This window comes from Vulpes vulpes, chromosome 9, assembly GCF_048418805.1.
Source record: "Vulpes vulpes isolate BD-2025 chromosome 9, VulVul3, whole genome shotgun sequence".
Lineage (NCBI taxonomy): Eukaryota > Metazoa > Chordata > Mammalia > Carnivora > Canidae > Vulpes > Vulpes vulpes.
In genome coordinates, this window is record NC_132788.1 from 47,888,532 (window position 1) to 47,905,301 (window position 16,770).

Below are 16,770 nucleotides of genomic sequence, written 5' to 3' on the forward strand. Positions count from 1 at the left end.
GAAACAACTTATTTAACATCAATTCTGCAGTATAGGTAGATATAATTTTTCCTATTTAAGATGAAATAACTTGCCCAAAGATGAACAGTTGGAGAGATTTCATTTATGTCTTCTCAAAGAACTGTACTTCTTTCCTGTGAGAGTCCTGTCCTGATGCCTCAGGACCCATCTAGAACTTTTGTCTCCTGTATTCAGACCTCTGGATTTCCTTCTTTATCACTGGGGCACCTCCTTCATTTAAAGCCAGTGGACTTGGGACACCGGGGTGGCTCGGTGGTTGAGCATCTGTCTTTGGCTTGGTTGTGATTCCAGGGCCCTGGGATGTGTCTCTGCTTATGTCTCTGCCTCTCTCTGTGTGTCTCTCATGAATAAATAAATAAATTCTTTAAAAAAAAAAAAGCCACTGGACTCAGGACTTCCATTTGTGTTGCCACCTCTCCTGAGAGATGTAGCTCAAGTGCCAAACAAGCCATTTACGATCAAACATTTTTGGAACACAACCTGCTTGAAAGTTGGGAACAGACTGAATTCTTAGGGTCAGAGTTCTATTCAGATTCTTCCTCTTGGCCACCTAAAAGAAGCATTAGCAACTTCTTAAAATGGTTCTTGACATCCAGACAATACCACATAGTTTATTGTTGAATCACTGCTGGAATACATAATTTTATTTCAGAAGTAAGTCTGACACATGTATTGAGTTCAGTTGTTTTTTATCCTGTAATACCAGAAGTCTCTGAATGCCAATAAAATGGGCTTTGTCACCTATTTAGTAGAACTTATTAAAATTCAAATGACAAATGGCATCATTTTACAGAGTAAAGTATTATTTTATTAAAGGATTCTATAGGGCAGCCCGGGTGGCTCAGCGGTTTAGCGCCTCCTCAGCCCAGGACATGATCCTGGAGACCTGGGATGGAGTCCCACATCAGGCTCCCAGCATGGAGCCTGCTTCTCCCTCTGCTATGTCTCTGCCTCTCTCTCTCTCTCTGTGTCTCTCATGAATAAATAAATAAAATCTTTTTAAAAAAATAAAGGATTCTATACTTCGAATGGGAAAAATTAAACTCAATATGGTTGTTTTTAGGGTACCTGGGTCATGATCCTGAGGTCCTGGGATCGAGTCCTGTATCTGGCTCCCTGTTCACAGAGAGTCTGCATCTCCTTCTCCCTCTGCTGCTCCCCCTGCTTGTGCTCTCTCTCTCTCTCAAATAATAAGTAAATATTTTTTTTTAAAAAAGAATGGTATATGGGGCATCTGGGTGGCTCAGGTGGTTAAGCAGAGGTCTGCCTTGGGCTCAGGTCATGATCCCAGGGCCCCATATCAGGGTGTCCCTGCTCAGACGGGAGTCAGCTTCTCCCTCTGCCCCTCTACCCCGCTCCTGATCTCTCTCATGCTCACTCTCTCTCTGTGTCTCAAATGAATAAATAAAATCTTAAAAAAAAAAAAAGATTGCTTTTAAGTGGCCAAGCAGGTCTAACGATTAATTATTTCAATGTGAAGATGGCTACATTTGAATTACTGAAGTACTCATCAGATCCACTGCCTTGAACCCATTAAGGTTTCCTTTACTCAGATCTATCTGGGTACATTTTCCTTTAATCCTGTATCCCTTGGTCTTCTTGTTACCTCCTGAATGACAAATGCTAAACTTTAGGCTGGATTGTTCACAGATCCTATGAGGATCAATCACATAACCAGCCACCCAAGAGCTGTGTATGACATCTGTGGAGCTGACTTTACCCCCCTTACTTTGTGCCCTGCCTCCATCCAGCCGAGTCATCATCTAAGCCCATCAGGGACACAACAGCATGAGCTGGTCACAGGATATTACTCCTCACGCAGGATCCAGCCTCACCTTTCCCTTTATCATCTCAGATAAATGATCCTGCCCCATTTTACTCACTGAAGCCATAATTCAGGTCTCTGTAATCAGTCAGCACACACAGTGTACACCACATACTTACTACACGTCTGACTCTATTGGTCCCTATGTCCCAAAACTTATAATTGAATATGAAAGTGACTAAAAAACTCTAGAATTCAGAAATACTTCACTTATTTTTACTCATTCCTTGCTCCTTTTATTTTTTTTTTCCTTGCTCCTTTTAAATGACTAGACTCACATGTATATTAACTCAGTAATGCCTTAAAGGGTTTCTTCTCCTTATAGTCTCATTTTAAAAAGTCTCGGACCACATGTGGAAGCTAAATGTTTAAATGTCTCAAACTGGTCTCAAAATCAGAGCAATCTCCAAGCAAGATTAACTAATTACAAGGGAACTTTTTAGACATGAAAATCTACCTTGTCTTTTCCTGATTTCCTTTCTGCACTTAAGATGGCTCATGTATCTATAACGCTGCTCTTGCAGAGTTAAGAGGAGAGAACATGTTTGCAAACATATGGGGTCCGGCTGTGTATTTAGAGAGTAGGGATGCAGGCGTGTTGTTGAAGAGATCTAACTGCTTGCCTTAGACTTTCATCCCCTGATAATGGGAGGAAGCTGTAGATACTCTAAAATCTCTTTTCTTAGCCCTTGTCCATTGTTTGCTACCTTATTTGGAAGAAGAAGAAGAAGAAGAAGAAGAAGAAGAAGAAGAAGAAGAAGAAGAAGGAGGAGGAGGAGGAGGAGGAGGAGGAGGAGGAGGAGGAGGAGGAGGAGGAGGAAGGAGAAGGGAGGAAGGAGGAGGGAGGAGGAGGAGGGAGGAGGAGGAGGGAGGAGGAGGAGAAGGGAGGAAGAGGAGAAGGGAGGAGGAGGAGGGAGGAGGAGAAACAAAAAGCAGAGGGAGTCAAATGAGGCCAAGAGAAAACAAACTAATGGGGTGGGGGATGGGAAGACTTAGGGAAAGATGCTTTTTCCTAATTCTGTCTTCACAGATGCTCAACTCATAGGTGAAATGGATCATATTTTTTTAAGAGAGAGAGAGAGAAAGCGAGCAAGCCTGGAGGGGAGGGTGCAGAGCTCAACTCAAGGCTTGATCACAACGACCCAAGATCATGACCTGAGCGGGGAAACCAAGAGTCAGTCGCTTAACCGCCTGCACTACCCAGGCACCCCTACATTTCCTTCTTAAACTAAAATAATGGATTCAATTCAAAGGGACTGTCTGCTGAGAATAATGAGAACTGAGAAGCCCACAGAAACTGTGGGGATGTAGGAAGTGACCTGACTGTGAATTAAATTTTTTTTAATAAATATGTACAAAAAGACCCTTGAACACCAGGAAATCTAGGCAACTTGAACAGATCCTAGTATTTCTCAATTCACTCATCTGGCCAATTTACCCAGTAGTTATCATGAACTTTTAAGCACTAAGCACTATAGAATGTATAAAAAAAAAACAAAAAACAAAAAACTCCTGCTTTCAGAAACCTTAAAACCTAGGAGGGTGATATGATGTGTCTCCTATAGGCCAGGAGCCAAATCAATTGTCACTGGATCGTAGAGGTGCAGAAGACCCTAGATAGTGAGGTGATCAGAAGATCCTACCTACATTGTGAGGTTGCACAGAGTCATCTGGGCCAACGGCGTGTGTGCCCTTTTGACAGCTGAAGGGGCAAAAGAAGGCTCTTAAGACTCAGAAAGGGGGATCCCTGGGTGGCGCAGCGGTTTAGCGCCTGCCTTTGGCTCAGGGCGCGATCCTGGAGACCCGGGATCGAATCCCACGTCGGGCTCCCGGTGCATGGAGCCTGCTTCTCCCTCTGCCTATGTCTCTGCCTCTCTCTCTCTGTGACTATCATAAATAAATAAAAATTAAAAAAAAAAAAACACACACACAAAAAAAAACAAAATTATAATTAAAAAAAAAAAAAAAAAAGACTCAGAAAGGTATCAAGTAGGGATCCCGGGGTGGCGCAGCGGTTTGGCGCCTGCCTTTGGCCCAGGGCGCGATCCTGGAGACCCGGGATCGAATCCCACATCGGGCTCCCGGTGCATGGAGCCTGCTTCTCCCTCTGCCTGTGTGTCTCTGCCTCTCTCTCTCTCTCTCTGTGTGACTATCATAAATAAATAAAAAAAAAATTAAAAAAAAAAAAAAAAGAAAGGTATCAAGTGGAAAAGCCCAAGGGGTATCTGCTAGTAATTTAAATTGGTTCACAGGATGAAGCATGAGTCCAGAGGAAAGGTGGGAGATAGGGCTGGAAAGGAAGACCGTGGCCAAATCAAGATTGTTCTTCATCTGAGAAGAAGGAGTTTGGACTCTTTTTTGGCAGGCAGAAGTAAGGACAAGTCTGACATCAGGGTGCAGGGCAGATGTAAGGGGCAGAGGAAAAAGGCAGGGAAGAGGCCACCTAGCAAGCAGTTTCTGTAGCCTGTGAGAAACTGGAGTCCTAGAGCAGCACTGAGAAGGGGAGCCAGGAAGACAGGTGATAAACTGAATGGGGGGGGGGGGGGGGGACGAGTTAAAGATGATTTCAGGGTAAAGGGGGAAAAAATCTAATTCAACAATGAAATAGGATCACCTGGAGACCTTTGATTTAAAATTATGAAAATGTGGGCTGCCTGGGTGGCTCAGTAAGTTGAGCATCTGGCTCTTGATTTCAATTCAGGTCATGATCTCAGAGTCCTAGGATTGATCGCCACATGGGCTCTGTACTCAGCAGGGAGGCTGCTTCTCTCTCCTTCTCCTTCTACCCTGTCTCTTGCTCACATGCTCTCTCACTCTCTCAAGTAAATAAATGAATCTTTAAAATAATATAAATTAAAATTATGAAAATGTGTCAGCTGGGATCTCAGAGTCCTTCTCTGAGGGAACTGGACATGTAAAGCCCAGTGTGGATGAGGGTCCTGAGACTAAAGGGCTCTGAAGATCCTCTGGTCCCCATGGGGTGCTTTGCCCCCACCCCACAGGGTATTGCAGGAGAGCCCTTAATTGTAAATGGTCACCACGCTGCCATGCCCATTCTTATTCTACAAACCTTTCATTGGGGTGGAGGGAAAGACATCCTATATTTCTATTATTTAAAACACTACTATATGCAGGGTCTCCCAGATATGCATCATTGGCTCAAATCTGACTTAAACCCAGTTACTTTTTTTTTTTAATTTTTATTTATTTATGATAGTCACAGAGAGAGAAAGGCAGAGACACAGGCGGAGGGAGAAGCAGGCTCCATGCACCGGGAGCCTGATATGGGATTCAATCCCGGGTCTCCAGGATCGCGCCCTGGGCCAAAGGCAGGCGCCAAACCGCTGCGCCACCCAGGGATCCCTAAACCCAGTTACTAATTCCTAATTGCCTACTGATGTTTTTCTAAAGCAACTCACACTCCACATACCTGAAATGTATTCACCTATCATTCCTCCTCAACCTTCAAACATGCTCCTGGTCTCTGATTCCTCTCTCCTCTTCTGGGCTCATATCCAGTTAAATTCCTGGTTCATTTCCTTTTCAAAGTCTACCCTATTCCTAACATTATTGTTTAAATTCTATCCGACAATTTCTTTCCAGCATGACTACAATAGCCTCATAGAGTTCCATGGCTCTTGGCCCCTCATGTGTAGTCACCCTCTCTACTACTGCACCATTGTCTCTAAAATTCAAATAAAAAATCATGGTCTTAGCTTAAATTCTTATTCACCCCCTAATACCCATAACAAAAACACACCTTCATAAGCCTTTGCAATGATCAACATCAACGTGGCTACCACCATCTTCTCAAACCCTTTCCTCCAATCTATCATGTGCTTTTGTCAGACTAGCAACTTTAAATATGCCATATACTTTGGGCAGCCCAGGTGGCTCAGCGGTTTAGCACCGCCTTCAAACCAGGGCGTGATCCTGGAGATAGGGGATCAGGGCGTGTCAGGCTCCCTGCATGGAGCCTGCTTCTCCCTCTGCCTGTGTCTCTGCCTCTCTCTCTCTCCTCTCTGTGTATTCTCATAATAAATAAATAAAATCTTTAAAAAATATATGCCATATACTTCATATTGTGCCTTACTTCATATTGTTTCTTCAAGTGGTGATGCCCTCCTGGTCCTTCTTACGCTGGCAGGATCCTTCAATTTGTAAGTTCTTTTCTCTTGGAAATTTTCTCTGACTCCATGAATGAGATCTAATCCTTTCCTCCTTTGGGCTGTCATGGCACTTTCTACACTATTACAGTAAGTGATATATATATATATATATATATATATATATCAACTTGAAGGCAAGAATATAAGCAACATGAAGACAAGAACTGTGCTTTAATCATCTTCATATCCTTGGGACCTAAGATATGACTGGAACACGGCAGATGTTCAGGGAATATTTATTTAGTTAACATGGGGCATTTACAGTGAGGAGTTCATAAAGGCAGTTGATGTAGGGTTGCTGCCTGCCCCCTACAGAGAATGGGTCAAGATCATGGTTCAAAGCTTTGAAAAATACCTTTGGAGATACTCATCTGCTGAGGGTAAGGAAGCACTACCAGGAATTGATCGGTACAGGGAAAGGGAATGGAAAGAGAACTAACTTCACATGCAGCAGAAAATTCCAAAAACACAAGAGATGAATCATCAGCCCCCTTGATCTTTCTGGTGCACTCTGTTTTCAAGAATTCCCTTGGAACCCCAAAGCAGCCAAGATCCTCCAAAGAATGTATAAGGCTGAAATATTATAGGAAAAGACTAAGCTAAAAAAAAAAAAAAGCTAACAATTTGCCTTTGAAGGTGTCTGATATAAATCTAAAAAGTTGACATATTGGACTAGAAAGCTGATTAAAATTCTCTTTGCTTCCCCAGCTTTAATTCCTGTCTTATCTGCATATGTTGCATAAAATATGTTTATATAACCACAAAAAGGGAAAATTCGAATAGCATAAATAAGAAAACTGCAGGATTTCCAGAGTCACATACAAGTGTGAAGCATGGGGAGGACAGAATGGTGCTTTAGCCATGGTAGGAGGTCATTAACTAAGTCACCCAGCTTTATCCTCTGTCAAATCTTTACCCTTGCACTTCCAGCACCCAGCATTGCTGGTCAATGATGGAATCTCCATGCATATTAGATGAATGAATGGTTGTTGTCAGGAGGGTTCCTACCTTAGACCACAAACTTATAAAGTCAAGAAAGTCCATTAGCTCATGCTTGAAGTGATGGCACCTACTGGGGCTCCATTATGTTTCCCATGGCTTCTAAAGAGACAGTCTAAATAGTTATTATTTTAGGATAAAAAGTTGGCCATCCATTTCAATGGGAGTAAAAACTCTAAAGCAAACAAAAAGCCCCAAAGTTCTTCTAAAGTGATCAATGAAGAGGTCAAAATTTTGAAATCTGTAAATTTTAAGATAGACTATAGCAATGAAAATTCAGGATAGGTAAATGTGGTTTTCTTACATTTTTAACATTAAGAAAACAATATAAAGCAAAACTAAACATCATTCTTACTGAAATAAAATTAGTTGCATATTATTCTTTTATTTTAGAGATATTTTGTTATAACCTCTTTGTGCAGAAAAAGGAATTCGTTTAAAAGAATTTCACTTTTAAATTACACATTTTATGAGACGTCTGTGTTCCAAAGATAAACACACATGAATAAAGATTCAACCCATATTAAACACTCTTTATGATACTCTTATATATTCTTGTTTCTTTAAGAAGCAACTAAAAACTACATTTCCCATTTCTTAGTGATAAACGCAGTCAAAGTCTCAGCGCACAATTGTCTAGGGACACATCATTCTTTGTGTGTTTTAGTAAGGCTCCTGGTTTCTCTTTTCTTGTAGTTCCAATTGCCTTTTCCAACTCTCTGTTAAGGAGATTAATAATAATTCAACAAGTATATGAATTATGTTATCTCTAAATTATTTAGGGGGCTTGACCTGTGTACTTCTTGAGAATAGAGGCTGTTTCTTTCATCTCTGCCTTATTAGTGCCTAGCTAACACCTGACACTAGCAGACCTGCACTTGATATTTCTGAATGTGTAAATGAACACCTTACATTCATAAATCACCTCTAACTTCCTTTAGTTCCAAGAAGAAGAATGAGTAAGGGACGAAGAGAAGATTTATAGAGGTTTCCCATTCTTGTTCTAACACTGACTTACAAAGGAAAGTTTCTGTTTACCACTTAACCATACATCATGAAGCTGGAGTGAATCATTTCACCTCCTGGAATGCTGGTCCTGGGACTAATATTCAGGCTTCTATTGCAAAGTGTTATGCTGTTGTAAATTGCAACATTGAACTAGGTACTGTATTAGTTATTTTCTGGAGATCAAATCTCTAATAAACAGAGGTGAAGAAACAGATATCCAGGATGGCCAGCCTACCTTGTCTGGAGCACTGGGAGCCCCAGGTGCCAGCCCTGAGCTGCCACTCTTAACTCAGTCACTCTAGGCCAGGCAGTTCCCCCAGACCTCACTGCTTCCTCATTTTCAAAAATAGTCTATATTATTATATAACAAATAATACTATCATGTCTTGACTGTAGTTGGGAGATGGTTAGGAGAATCAAAAACGATCAAAGACATAAAGATCCTACGTAAACTCTGATGTCATTTAAATATAGTTAACAGTATTATCATGAACATCAGAATGGCACAAAAACTGAGCAAATCTTGGGACACCTAGGTTGCTCAGGGGTTGAGCGTCTACCTTTGGCTCAGGGCATGAACCCGGAGTCTTGAGATTGAGTTCCATATCAGGCTCCCCAGGAGAAGCCGGCTTCTCCCTCTACCTATGTCTCTGCCTCTCTCTGTGTCTCTCATGAATAAATAAATAAAATCTTAAAACACAAAAAAGAAAACTGACCAAATCTTAACTTTATACTAAGCTCTAATCTCTGTATAATATAGAAAGGTGAATATTGGAAGTAGAAATTGAACAAACGAAATAGAAATTATTTCAAACTTTAAGTTAATACTTTAAGGGTAGAAGCAAAGATTCTTTAATGTTATAAAGACAGGTTCATGGTGGCAACTGGGTCTGGGGCAACATCAACCTTAAGAGGTATGAAAGTAAAATTATTCACATTCTAGTCTTTATGATTTCTGAAGAACAGTGAACAGGCCATCTTAGGAAAATGGTGATGCAGTTAATGTAGCGATAATTCAGTGCTCCTTTCCACTGGGTATAAAAGCCATACTTGGGTGAAGCCAAGAGTCTTAGGTGACCACAGTGCAGGGGCCCAAGGCAGGCACTTCCCTGACACCCAGCAGCTGCATTTGCCCAGAAAAGAAATGGAAATATCATGGGACTTCCTAAACTCTGAGCTTAGATACTAGGGAAAGAGAGTGGTCTTGGGAACACTGACATAATCTACAGATTTGTGACGGGGTATTGCAGAAGGTCTGTAGACCTTCTCTAAGTTAGAATCATCCAGAGGAAGGTGATAGGGTTTGGTAGCAAGTCAGAATCGAGATAGTCATTGCATATTATAAGCTGTTATACAACCAAGAAATGGTTGCATAAAGTGCTTTCTAGATCAAAAGGCAAAATTTTATATGCATAAAGGTCTCATGTTAAACAAAATGTGATCAGTACCATTTAATTAATTTTGACCTAGAAGTTAAAAACACCTTGATGAAGTTTAATTTTAGAATGGATTCAGATTCCACTTTCTTTATAGAAAAGATACTACCTGCCATGTCACACTTACCACAAATTCCAAGTTAGTGCCAGTCAAATCAACCAGATTTTAACTAGAGTTGAAAGGGCTCAGGGAAACAAAAGTAAAGAGAAATCCTTGTTTGAAAAAAATCTACTGATTTTGAAGTAATGCATTCTATCCATTTTAAACTTCTAAAAGGAATAGTTACAAATGTTGGCAGTGACAAATACAAATACATTCATTACATTTGCCTGTCTGCTTTTTAGTTTCTGAAATTACTTTTAGTAAATGATACATTCATTTATATTTATAAGATTACAAGTAGATATATTAGATGTATTATATTTGTAAGATTTATATAATCTTCAAGATGCTGAGTAGTGATTATGTTACCAGTTAATTCTCAAGTGAAATGATTTCCTGTATTCATAATTATCTTTTTAAAATTAGATTCACAATTCCTTTTTTCAAACTCAAATTTTTAGATTCATTTTTGGAGTAACACAGGTTTTTCACTATTTATGCAGTTATTTCTGAGTTGCAAAAATTCTCTCTCCATGTTTTTCTCTTGTATTCCCTCCTTCAATCTGGCTGCCATAAGCAGACAGAAAACAGGACACTTATTCTGAATCTATAGTAGCAAACTTAGTAGCAGACAGTAACTACTCCAGATCTCATGATTCCATTCTTTGACATGTGCACGATAATCCAACTTATCCCCCTTCCTTGACTTATAAGGACAAAAGAAAAAAAAGAAAAAGAAATTCCTGCCCAAGCCTAGGAGCACTTAACTGCCTGCCTACAGGTCTTAAAAATAAAACCTGTTAAACGAATAAACAAAGAAAGAAAAAGCAGAGGGGGCCCATAAATATAAGAAACAGATGGATGGTTGCTAGAGGGAGGGATGTGGGGGATGGGCACTATGGGTGAAGGAGAGTGGGAGATACAGACTTCCAGTTATGGGGTGAATAAGCCATGGACATAGAATGCACAACATAGGAAATGTAGTCAATGGCATTATAATAGCATTCTACGGTGAGAGACAGGAGCTACCCTCGTGGAGAACACAGCATAATGTACAGACTTGTCAAATCACTATGTTGTACACCTGAAACGAATGCAACATTGTGTGTCAACTCTACTTCAATAAAAAAAAAAAAAAAACTACTAAATCTACATTTTAAAAACTGTTAAAAACAGTAACAACAAAAAGTCACCAGCTATCATGCTTAAATTATGTATATTGATTCTGTTGAAATAGCTATCCCATAAAAAAAAAAAACATAAGAATTTGGTTAATCACCCATTATTAGATATCTCCCCCACTACACCTGGTATATACTAAGAAAGAAGAGAGAAAAGATTAAAAATTCGTCAATGTCGGAGTGTTTTAGATTGGGGACTGATTTTGTTTTGTAATATTGTTGTTTTTTACAGTATTGCTAATATTTCCGTTAATGTGGGGCTTCTTTCTCCTTTACAACTTTCCATGATTATACCAAATGACCAAGATTTTAGGAGCGACAGGCTGACTAGGCCCGCGATCTTGTTCTTCCTTTCTGCTCCATGGGGGTTCATTTGACAGCCCAGGTTTGCTCAGAGAAAATGAGCAATTTTCTTTGGTCAAGACTGAACATGCTCTAAAGAGCTCAGGCTTCACCTGCTGGCTGATTAATGAACAAGCTAAGGTCTCCAAGGGGAGTTGTACATGCACCTCTCTGCCATTTGGTAGAAGTCCACATCTCTGTGTACAGGTGGTATCTCTCTTAAAGGGAAAGACTTTCCCCAATATCTGTTTCCAGGGAAGGGATGATCTTCAGACAGAAATTCTCTCTTGACCCAGGTAATAGGCTCTCAGAAGGTGGGTCATTAAAACCTTGGTCTATACTTCATGGTACCTAGAGCTCTGCTCTTGGCTTGCAAGGTTAAAGATGGACATTGCCACTTGGAAGCAAGTAGAGGCATAGAAAGGAAGTCATCTCTGTCATGCCAATAAATGAAGATGAGCAAGTCATATCTTTTACCAGATTATGCAGTCAAATGACTCCCTATATTTATTTCCCTTTTATTATCTATAATTCATTAGTTCTCAAACTTGGGTGAGCATCGGAATCATCTGGAGGGCTTGTGAAAACCCAGACTGCTGGGCCCTAAACTCCTGGGTTGCTGACTCAGTGGGTCTGCAGAGGGCCTCATCAAGACTGCATTTTTAACATGCTCAGATGATGGTGCTACTGATGGTCCAGGGAACCACATTTGGGGAGCCACTTCCTTAACCCCTGTGTTTCATAGTATGGTACATACATAGATCATCTGATTAAAATTGCTTAGAATACTTGCTAAAACATAGGTTTATGGCCTATGTATCAGAATCTGAGGCATGGGGGCAGCAGTCAGAATGACAAACTTTACTGAGTTCCCAAGTAACATTCATGCACTCTATACTTTTGAGTCTCAATACCTCACTCATTAGCAAAGTCTCATTTCAGGGTTCCGTTCAATCTGGGTGAGCTATGTCATATTAAGGAAAGAGTTCTCAGCCTACCCTTAAACTAGGAGAAGCAAACAAGCTGCATCTCAAGGGCTAACCATGATCTGAGACTTATTCCTTGACTGGTTATGATGTGGGGCATGCTGTGAGAAGGGGGCAGTGGCCACCCGTTGAACATCAAAGAAGAAGATCTTTGGAGACTAGGGATTTGCTGTGAACAATAAAAGCCCAGGGAGAAGGCAATTCAGAGAGAACCAAGATGAGCTAGGTGCTCTAGCTACCCAGCTTACTAAGAGTTTCTTTTTCCAAGACTTCCTTTGGAGGTCATAGTTTTATTTTTTAATTAGGAAAAACAGATCGGAGCACCTCTCTCTTTTTAAGTATGGAGGTTATAACTCACACTGTAGTTTAATAGCTGGCGAATGATGCCAGAGACAGGCCTTGTTGCTCCAGCTTAGAGATCTCTGCACATGTCTCTTGGCTCACGCTGGCGAGTACAAGGCCTCCATGTAGCCACAAAGTGTCTTTGTCTCTATTCATAAGAGCTTCCTCTGTCTTCATGAAATTAGGGACAATCACCTTGATGTACATATCATTTAATAATTCCCATTCAACAATTTATATTATTTAATAAATAATTCTCTTCAGGAGTGAAATAGACCTTATTCCTGAAACTAAAAAGAAAGAACCAAAAACCAAACCAAACCAAACACATACCTTCTGACTCATTTTATTTTTAAGACCAAAGAAGGAAGATGCAGGGCTGAGACAGTCATTTGTTGAGTACACATCCTGCTATAGCACCAGCATAGAGCCCCTGAGAGGCAGGACACTGACCCAGAGTCAACACAACTTTTCCTGCTCCAGGCTCTTATTCTTACTGCTTTTAGTTCCAGAGCCACTCTGGGGCCCAGAGTAAAACATGTGTTTTATGGAAGTTCAGTAAATACAAATTGGAAACTCCTCATAAGCCAGTGCCAAGTAGAAGAAATGCTTCAACAGAGGCTTTTGGAGTTGGAGGGGAGGGGGGTTTGCTCTTAGCGTGAAAAATTGATTTTGGTGGTAGAAATGACGCAAGTCGGTAGTATACTTCTATTTGTGGGCAAATTTGGGTTTCCTGAGTCTTTGCTAAGTAAGTTTTCCCAAGCTTGATGCTTTTCCTTTAAGCTAACATGCTAGACTCCAGCAAATCTGTTCCACACCACTCCAACTTGTTCTAAAATTATAAACCGGAATCTACCCTATCTTAAAAACCTCATGCTCTGGGCTTCACACACCCTCTGCTCATCATGCGTCAGAAACAAGACAGTTTCTTCATCTCCTGTGGTGCTTTACCTGAGCTGGTTGATGCAGGGGATTTGCTGCGCCTGGAAGGCCCCGGGCTCTTGGTGGCGCTCCTGCGCGATGATGAAGCTATTTTGGTGTAAGAAGTGGACTTCACCACTCGACATTCTGGAGAAAGAACAACAACCACACATCATTATAGGAGCATGGCACAAACCATTCAAAATGCACAGAAAACCTGGAAACAGATATATATGGCCACCCTCAGCCGCATCTACTTCCTGCCAACCCAGTGCTTATCTATAACAAAAGCCAAAAAACAATGAGGAAAGGGTACGGTGGGCGGGCGTCTTAGACACTGAAGTAAATAATACTCTAAGCCTTGTAGTTTACCTTGTTTACAATAATATTTTGGATAGATGAGGAGTAATAGCTTAGTAAAAGGGTGCTTTTGTTGGTTCTCTCCACCCGCCTTGTGTGTTATTTGTGTTTATGTATTTCTTTCAGGATAAATTGTTCTTTCTTCCAAGAAAAATGTTAGACCAAAGGTCAATCTCATAAACCAAGATATGCAGTGATTGAGGATTCTACCCATCAGGTCCCAATTTATTGGTCTTAGGGATTCCTTGCAGTGCTAGCGATGTTTTTTGTTTGTTTTTGCCATATGTTAAGAAATGACACCATTGGCTCAAAAGAGGTCAAATTGGTGGAGATGACTTTACCCTGCTACAAGGGCACCGTGTGAGTGTGTGCCACCACACAACAGTGTTTATAGGATGGTTCTAGGCCTGAGGATGAAAAACAATTTGCTTTTGTTAGATTTAAATCTTTGGTGTTTGTGTTCATGAAATTTAACATTAAACTTGGGTTCAACATTTCATTACCATAAGTAATTATGCTAAAAAACACCTTTCTAAATAAGTGTGCATTTATCTGATTATTTCTTTAGGAAAGATTTAACCTCTGCACATGAAATTTAGTTTCTAGTTACTGGAAACCAGGCACATTGCAGGTGCTTAAAAAATTCTGTTGAAGAAAGTAGGATTTTGATTCTAAAGAGATGCACTTTTGAAAAGCTTTTGACGAACTGCCCTCCAGGGAGGCTGACCCAAATTGTACTTCCATCAGAGTATGAGAGTACTCATAGCCTAACCCCTCACTAAGGTTAGGTTCTATCTTCTCAAAAAATCTTTAATTTCTACACAATATCAGACTTCATTGCCTTAAAACTGAATTGCCTTGATTACCAATAAAGTTCTATATTTTTTCGCAGATGCTTATTAGCCATTTGTATTCTTTTGCTATTATTTGCTCATGTCCTTTGGCCCTTTGCAATTCGCATGTTCTTCTTCTTATTGGTTTCTAAGAATGCATTCTGTATTAAAGTTCTTTCCTTTTGTCTACCACATTATAAATATTTATCTTTGTAGGTAGTTGTTGAAGTATGTTAGCTTTAAATGTGGTATTCTTTTTAGGTATAGTAGTCTAAAATTGAAATCTATTGATTAGCTTTTCCCTTATGCATTTTTTGCCATTTTATATTTCAATAACAAAGAAATCATAATAATTCCAGATCTATTTCTGATGCTTGAATTTGAAATTTTCTTCCCTACTCATGAAATTTCTAATTTTCTGAGCTCAAAACATGTTTTTCTCTCCTTTATACATTCTGAATGGCTTTATATAAACATCTTTTCCTATTTTTCCCAGACCAACAAAGTAGTTCATATTGTTTAACAGAGAAGACATGTAAGTGTACATAAAATACAAATGTTGGAAGGCTGTACATAGGAGATAGGGGAGAATGTCTCCTGGAGAGCATTGAACTATAGGGGGTAGTGAGGCAAAAAAGAAGAGGAAGGATTTCAGGAAGAAAAAGAGAGGAAAGAAATTCCACCTTGAGGTATTAGTTATGTGGTCTTTTTGTCAAAAGCAGAGAGAAAATGATCCAGGGCATTACTGAGCATATCCAGGCTTCCCTGGTAGTTACTTGGGTCACTGTTGGCTGCTCTAGCCTAGCCAGATGGTCCTGAAATAGACTTCTATTTCTTATAGAGGGAGAGGGAGAGAGAGAGAGAGAGAGAGAGAGAGAGAGAGAGAGAGAGAGAGATATCAGCAAAAATTAAATGACAGAAGTTAGCAAGAAATATAATAAAAGATACAACCAGAACCTCAAAAATTATTCTCATGGGGTGACAGTGTCCACAGTGTGTCTACAGAGGTTTAATTCACAAAATAGATTTTGGGACATGTGAAGAGGACATCCAATTAGCTCAAGGCTCTGTCCATGTAACAGACAACAAATCCTGGAATTTGTCCTAGCCTTGGATACTGGCCTGGCCTTTTGGAAATATATTAGCAACCAGATTGGATGGCTGCAATATTGCTGGTCCACTGGCATGCTTCCAATTAAACTTCCATCATGTGTCCACTGTGTGCCAAGTGCTGAGCATGGCAGGCATACTGAAGAAAATACAAAGTTTTGGGACTCAAAATACCACCTGGTAGTGCAGTATGGAGTCTTCTAGCCACCAGTAATTTGAACGAAATCATTGTTGAAACTGAGGGTTCTTTTGCTAATTTTTATGTCATGAAACTCATGTTTGAAAAAACCTTGGTATGAAACAAATTGTTTTGAATAATAATACATTGTTCATTTTAACTCAAAATCAGGGCTATAACGAGGGCAGGATGACCAGGACTTTTTGTCTCAGATCATGAATGTTTAGGGGTCACTAAATTTAAAATAATAATTTAAAAAGCTCAGTATCTAGTGAGCAAGAATGAAAAGTTAAAATAAGAAGCTACCAGATGGTGCACATTGGTAATAACACCCATCTGTGAGTCGCAACATGAATTAAAAAGCTGATTTTAGGGTTTGTCGCGTGCTGGTTGCCACAGGTGCCAGAACTGCTAGTTATGGCTCCAACTACCAACCAGGGCTCTGGGATCAGCAAAACTGAACCAATCTTACTACACTAAGTAGTAGCTACCATAAAGATGTTAGGTAGCTCAGCCTTGTCAGAGCCAATGTGGGCGTTTTGTTTGATTTTTGAAGTATTGAAAAGAACTCATGGGCTCATGCCATGCTTCTAGAGCTGCTCTTGCTTCTCTTGAACCTAGTTTTCACCATATCATTAATCTATCAAAAGTATCCATTTATTAGTCTGCCCCCTCACCTCCTACTCCACTTGGTACTAACCAGTCCTGGCATGTGAAAAAGTGTGTAAAGTTCCTCCATAAATATTGGCCCAAATTGCTACTGATTCTTTTTTTTTTAAGATTATTTATTCATTTATTCATGAGACACACACACACACACACACACACACAGAAAGAGAGAGAGAGAGAGAGAGAGAGGCAGAGACACAGGCAGAGGGAGAAGCAGGCTCCATACAGGGAGCCTGACGTGGGACTCATTCCCAGGTCTCCAGGATCATGCCCTGGGCCGAAGGTGG

At 40.2% G+C, this 16,770-nt stretch overlaps 1 protein-coding gene across 8 annotated transcripts in view; it reads right to left on the reverse strand.

The window, feature by feature from the left end:
* The window catches only part of DCLK1 (doublecortin like kinase 1), a 344,423-nt gene that overhangs the window by 85,500 nt on the left and 242,153 nt on the right, over positions 1 to 16,770 (reverse strand). For all 8 annotated transcript variants that reach the window (XM_072720012.1, XM_072720011.1, XM_072720014.1 and 5 more), the window contains exon 5: positions 13,364 to 13,480. In XM_072720012.1, coding sequence (XP_072576113.1) covers positions 13,364 to 13,480 — 117 coding nt within the window. The remainder of the gene's footprint in view (positions 1 to 13,363; positions 13,481 to 16,770) is intronic.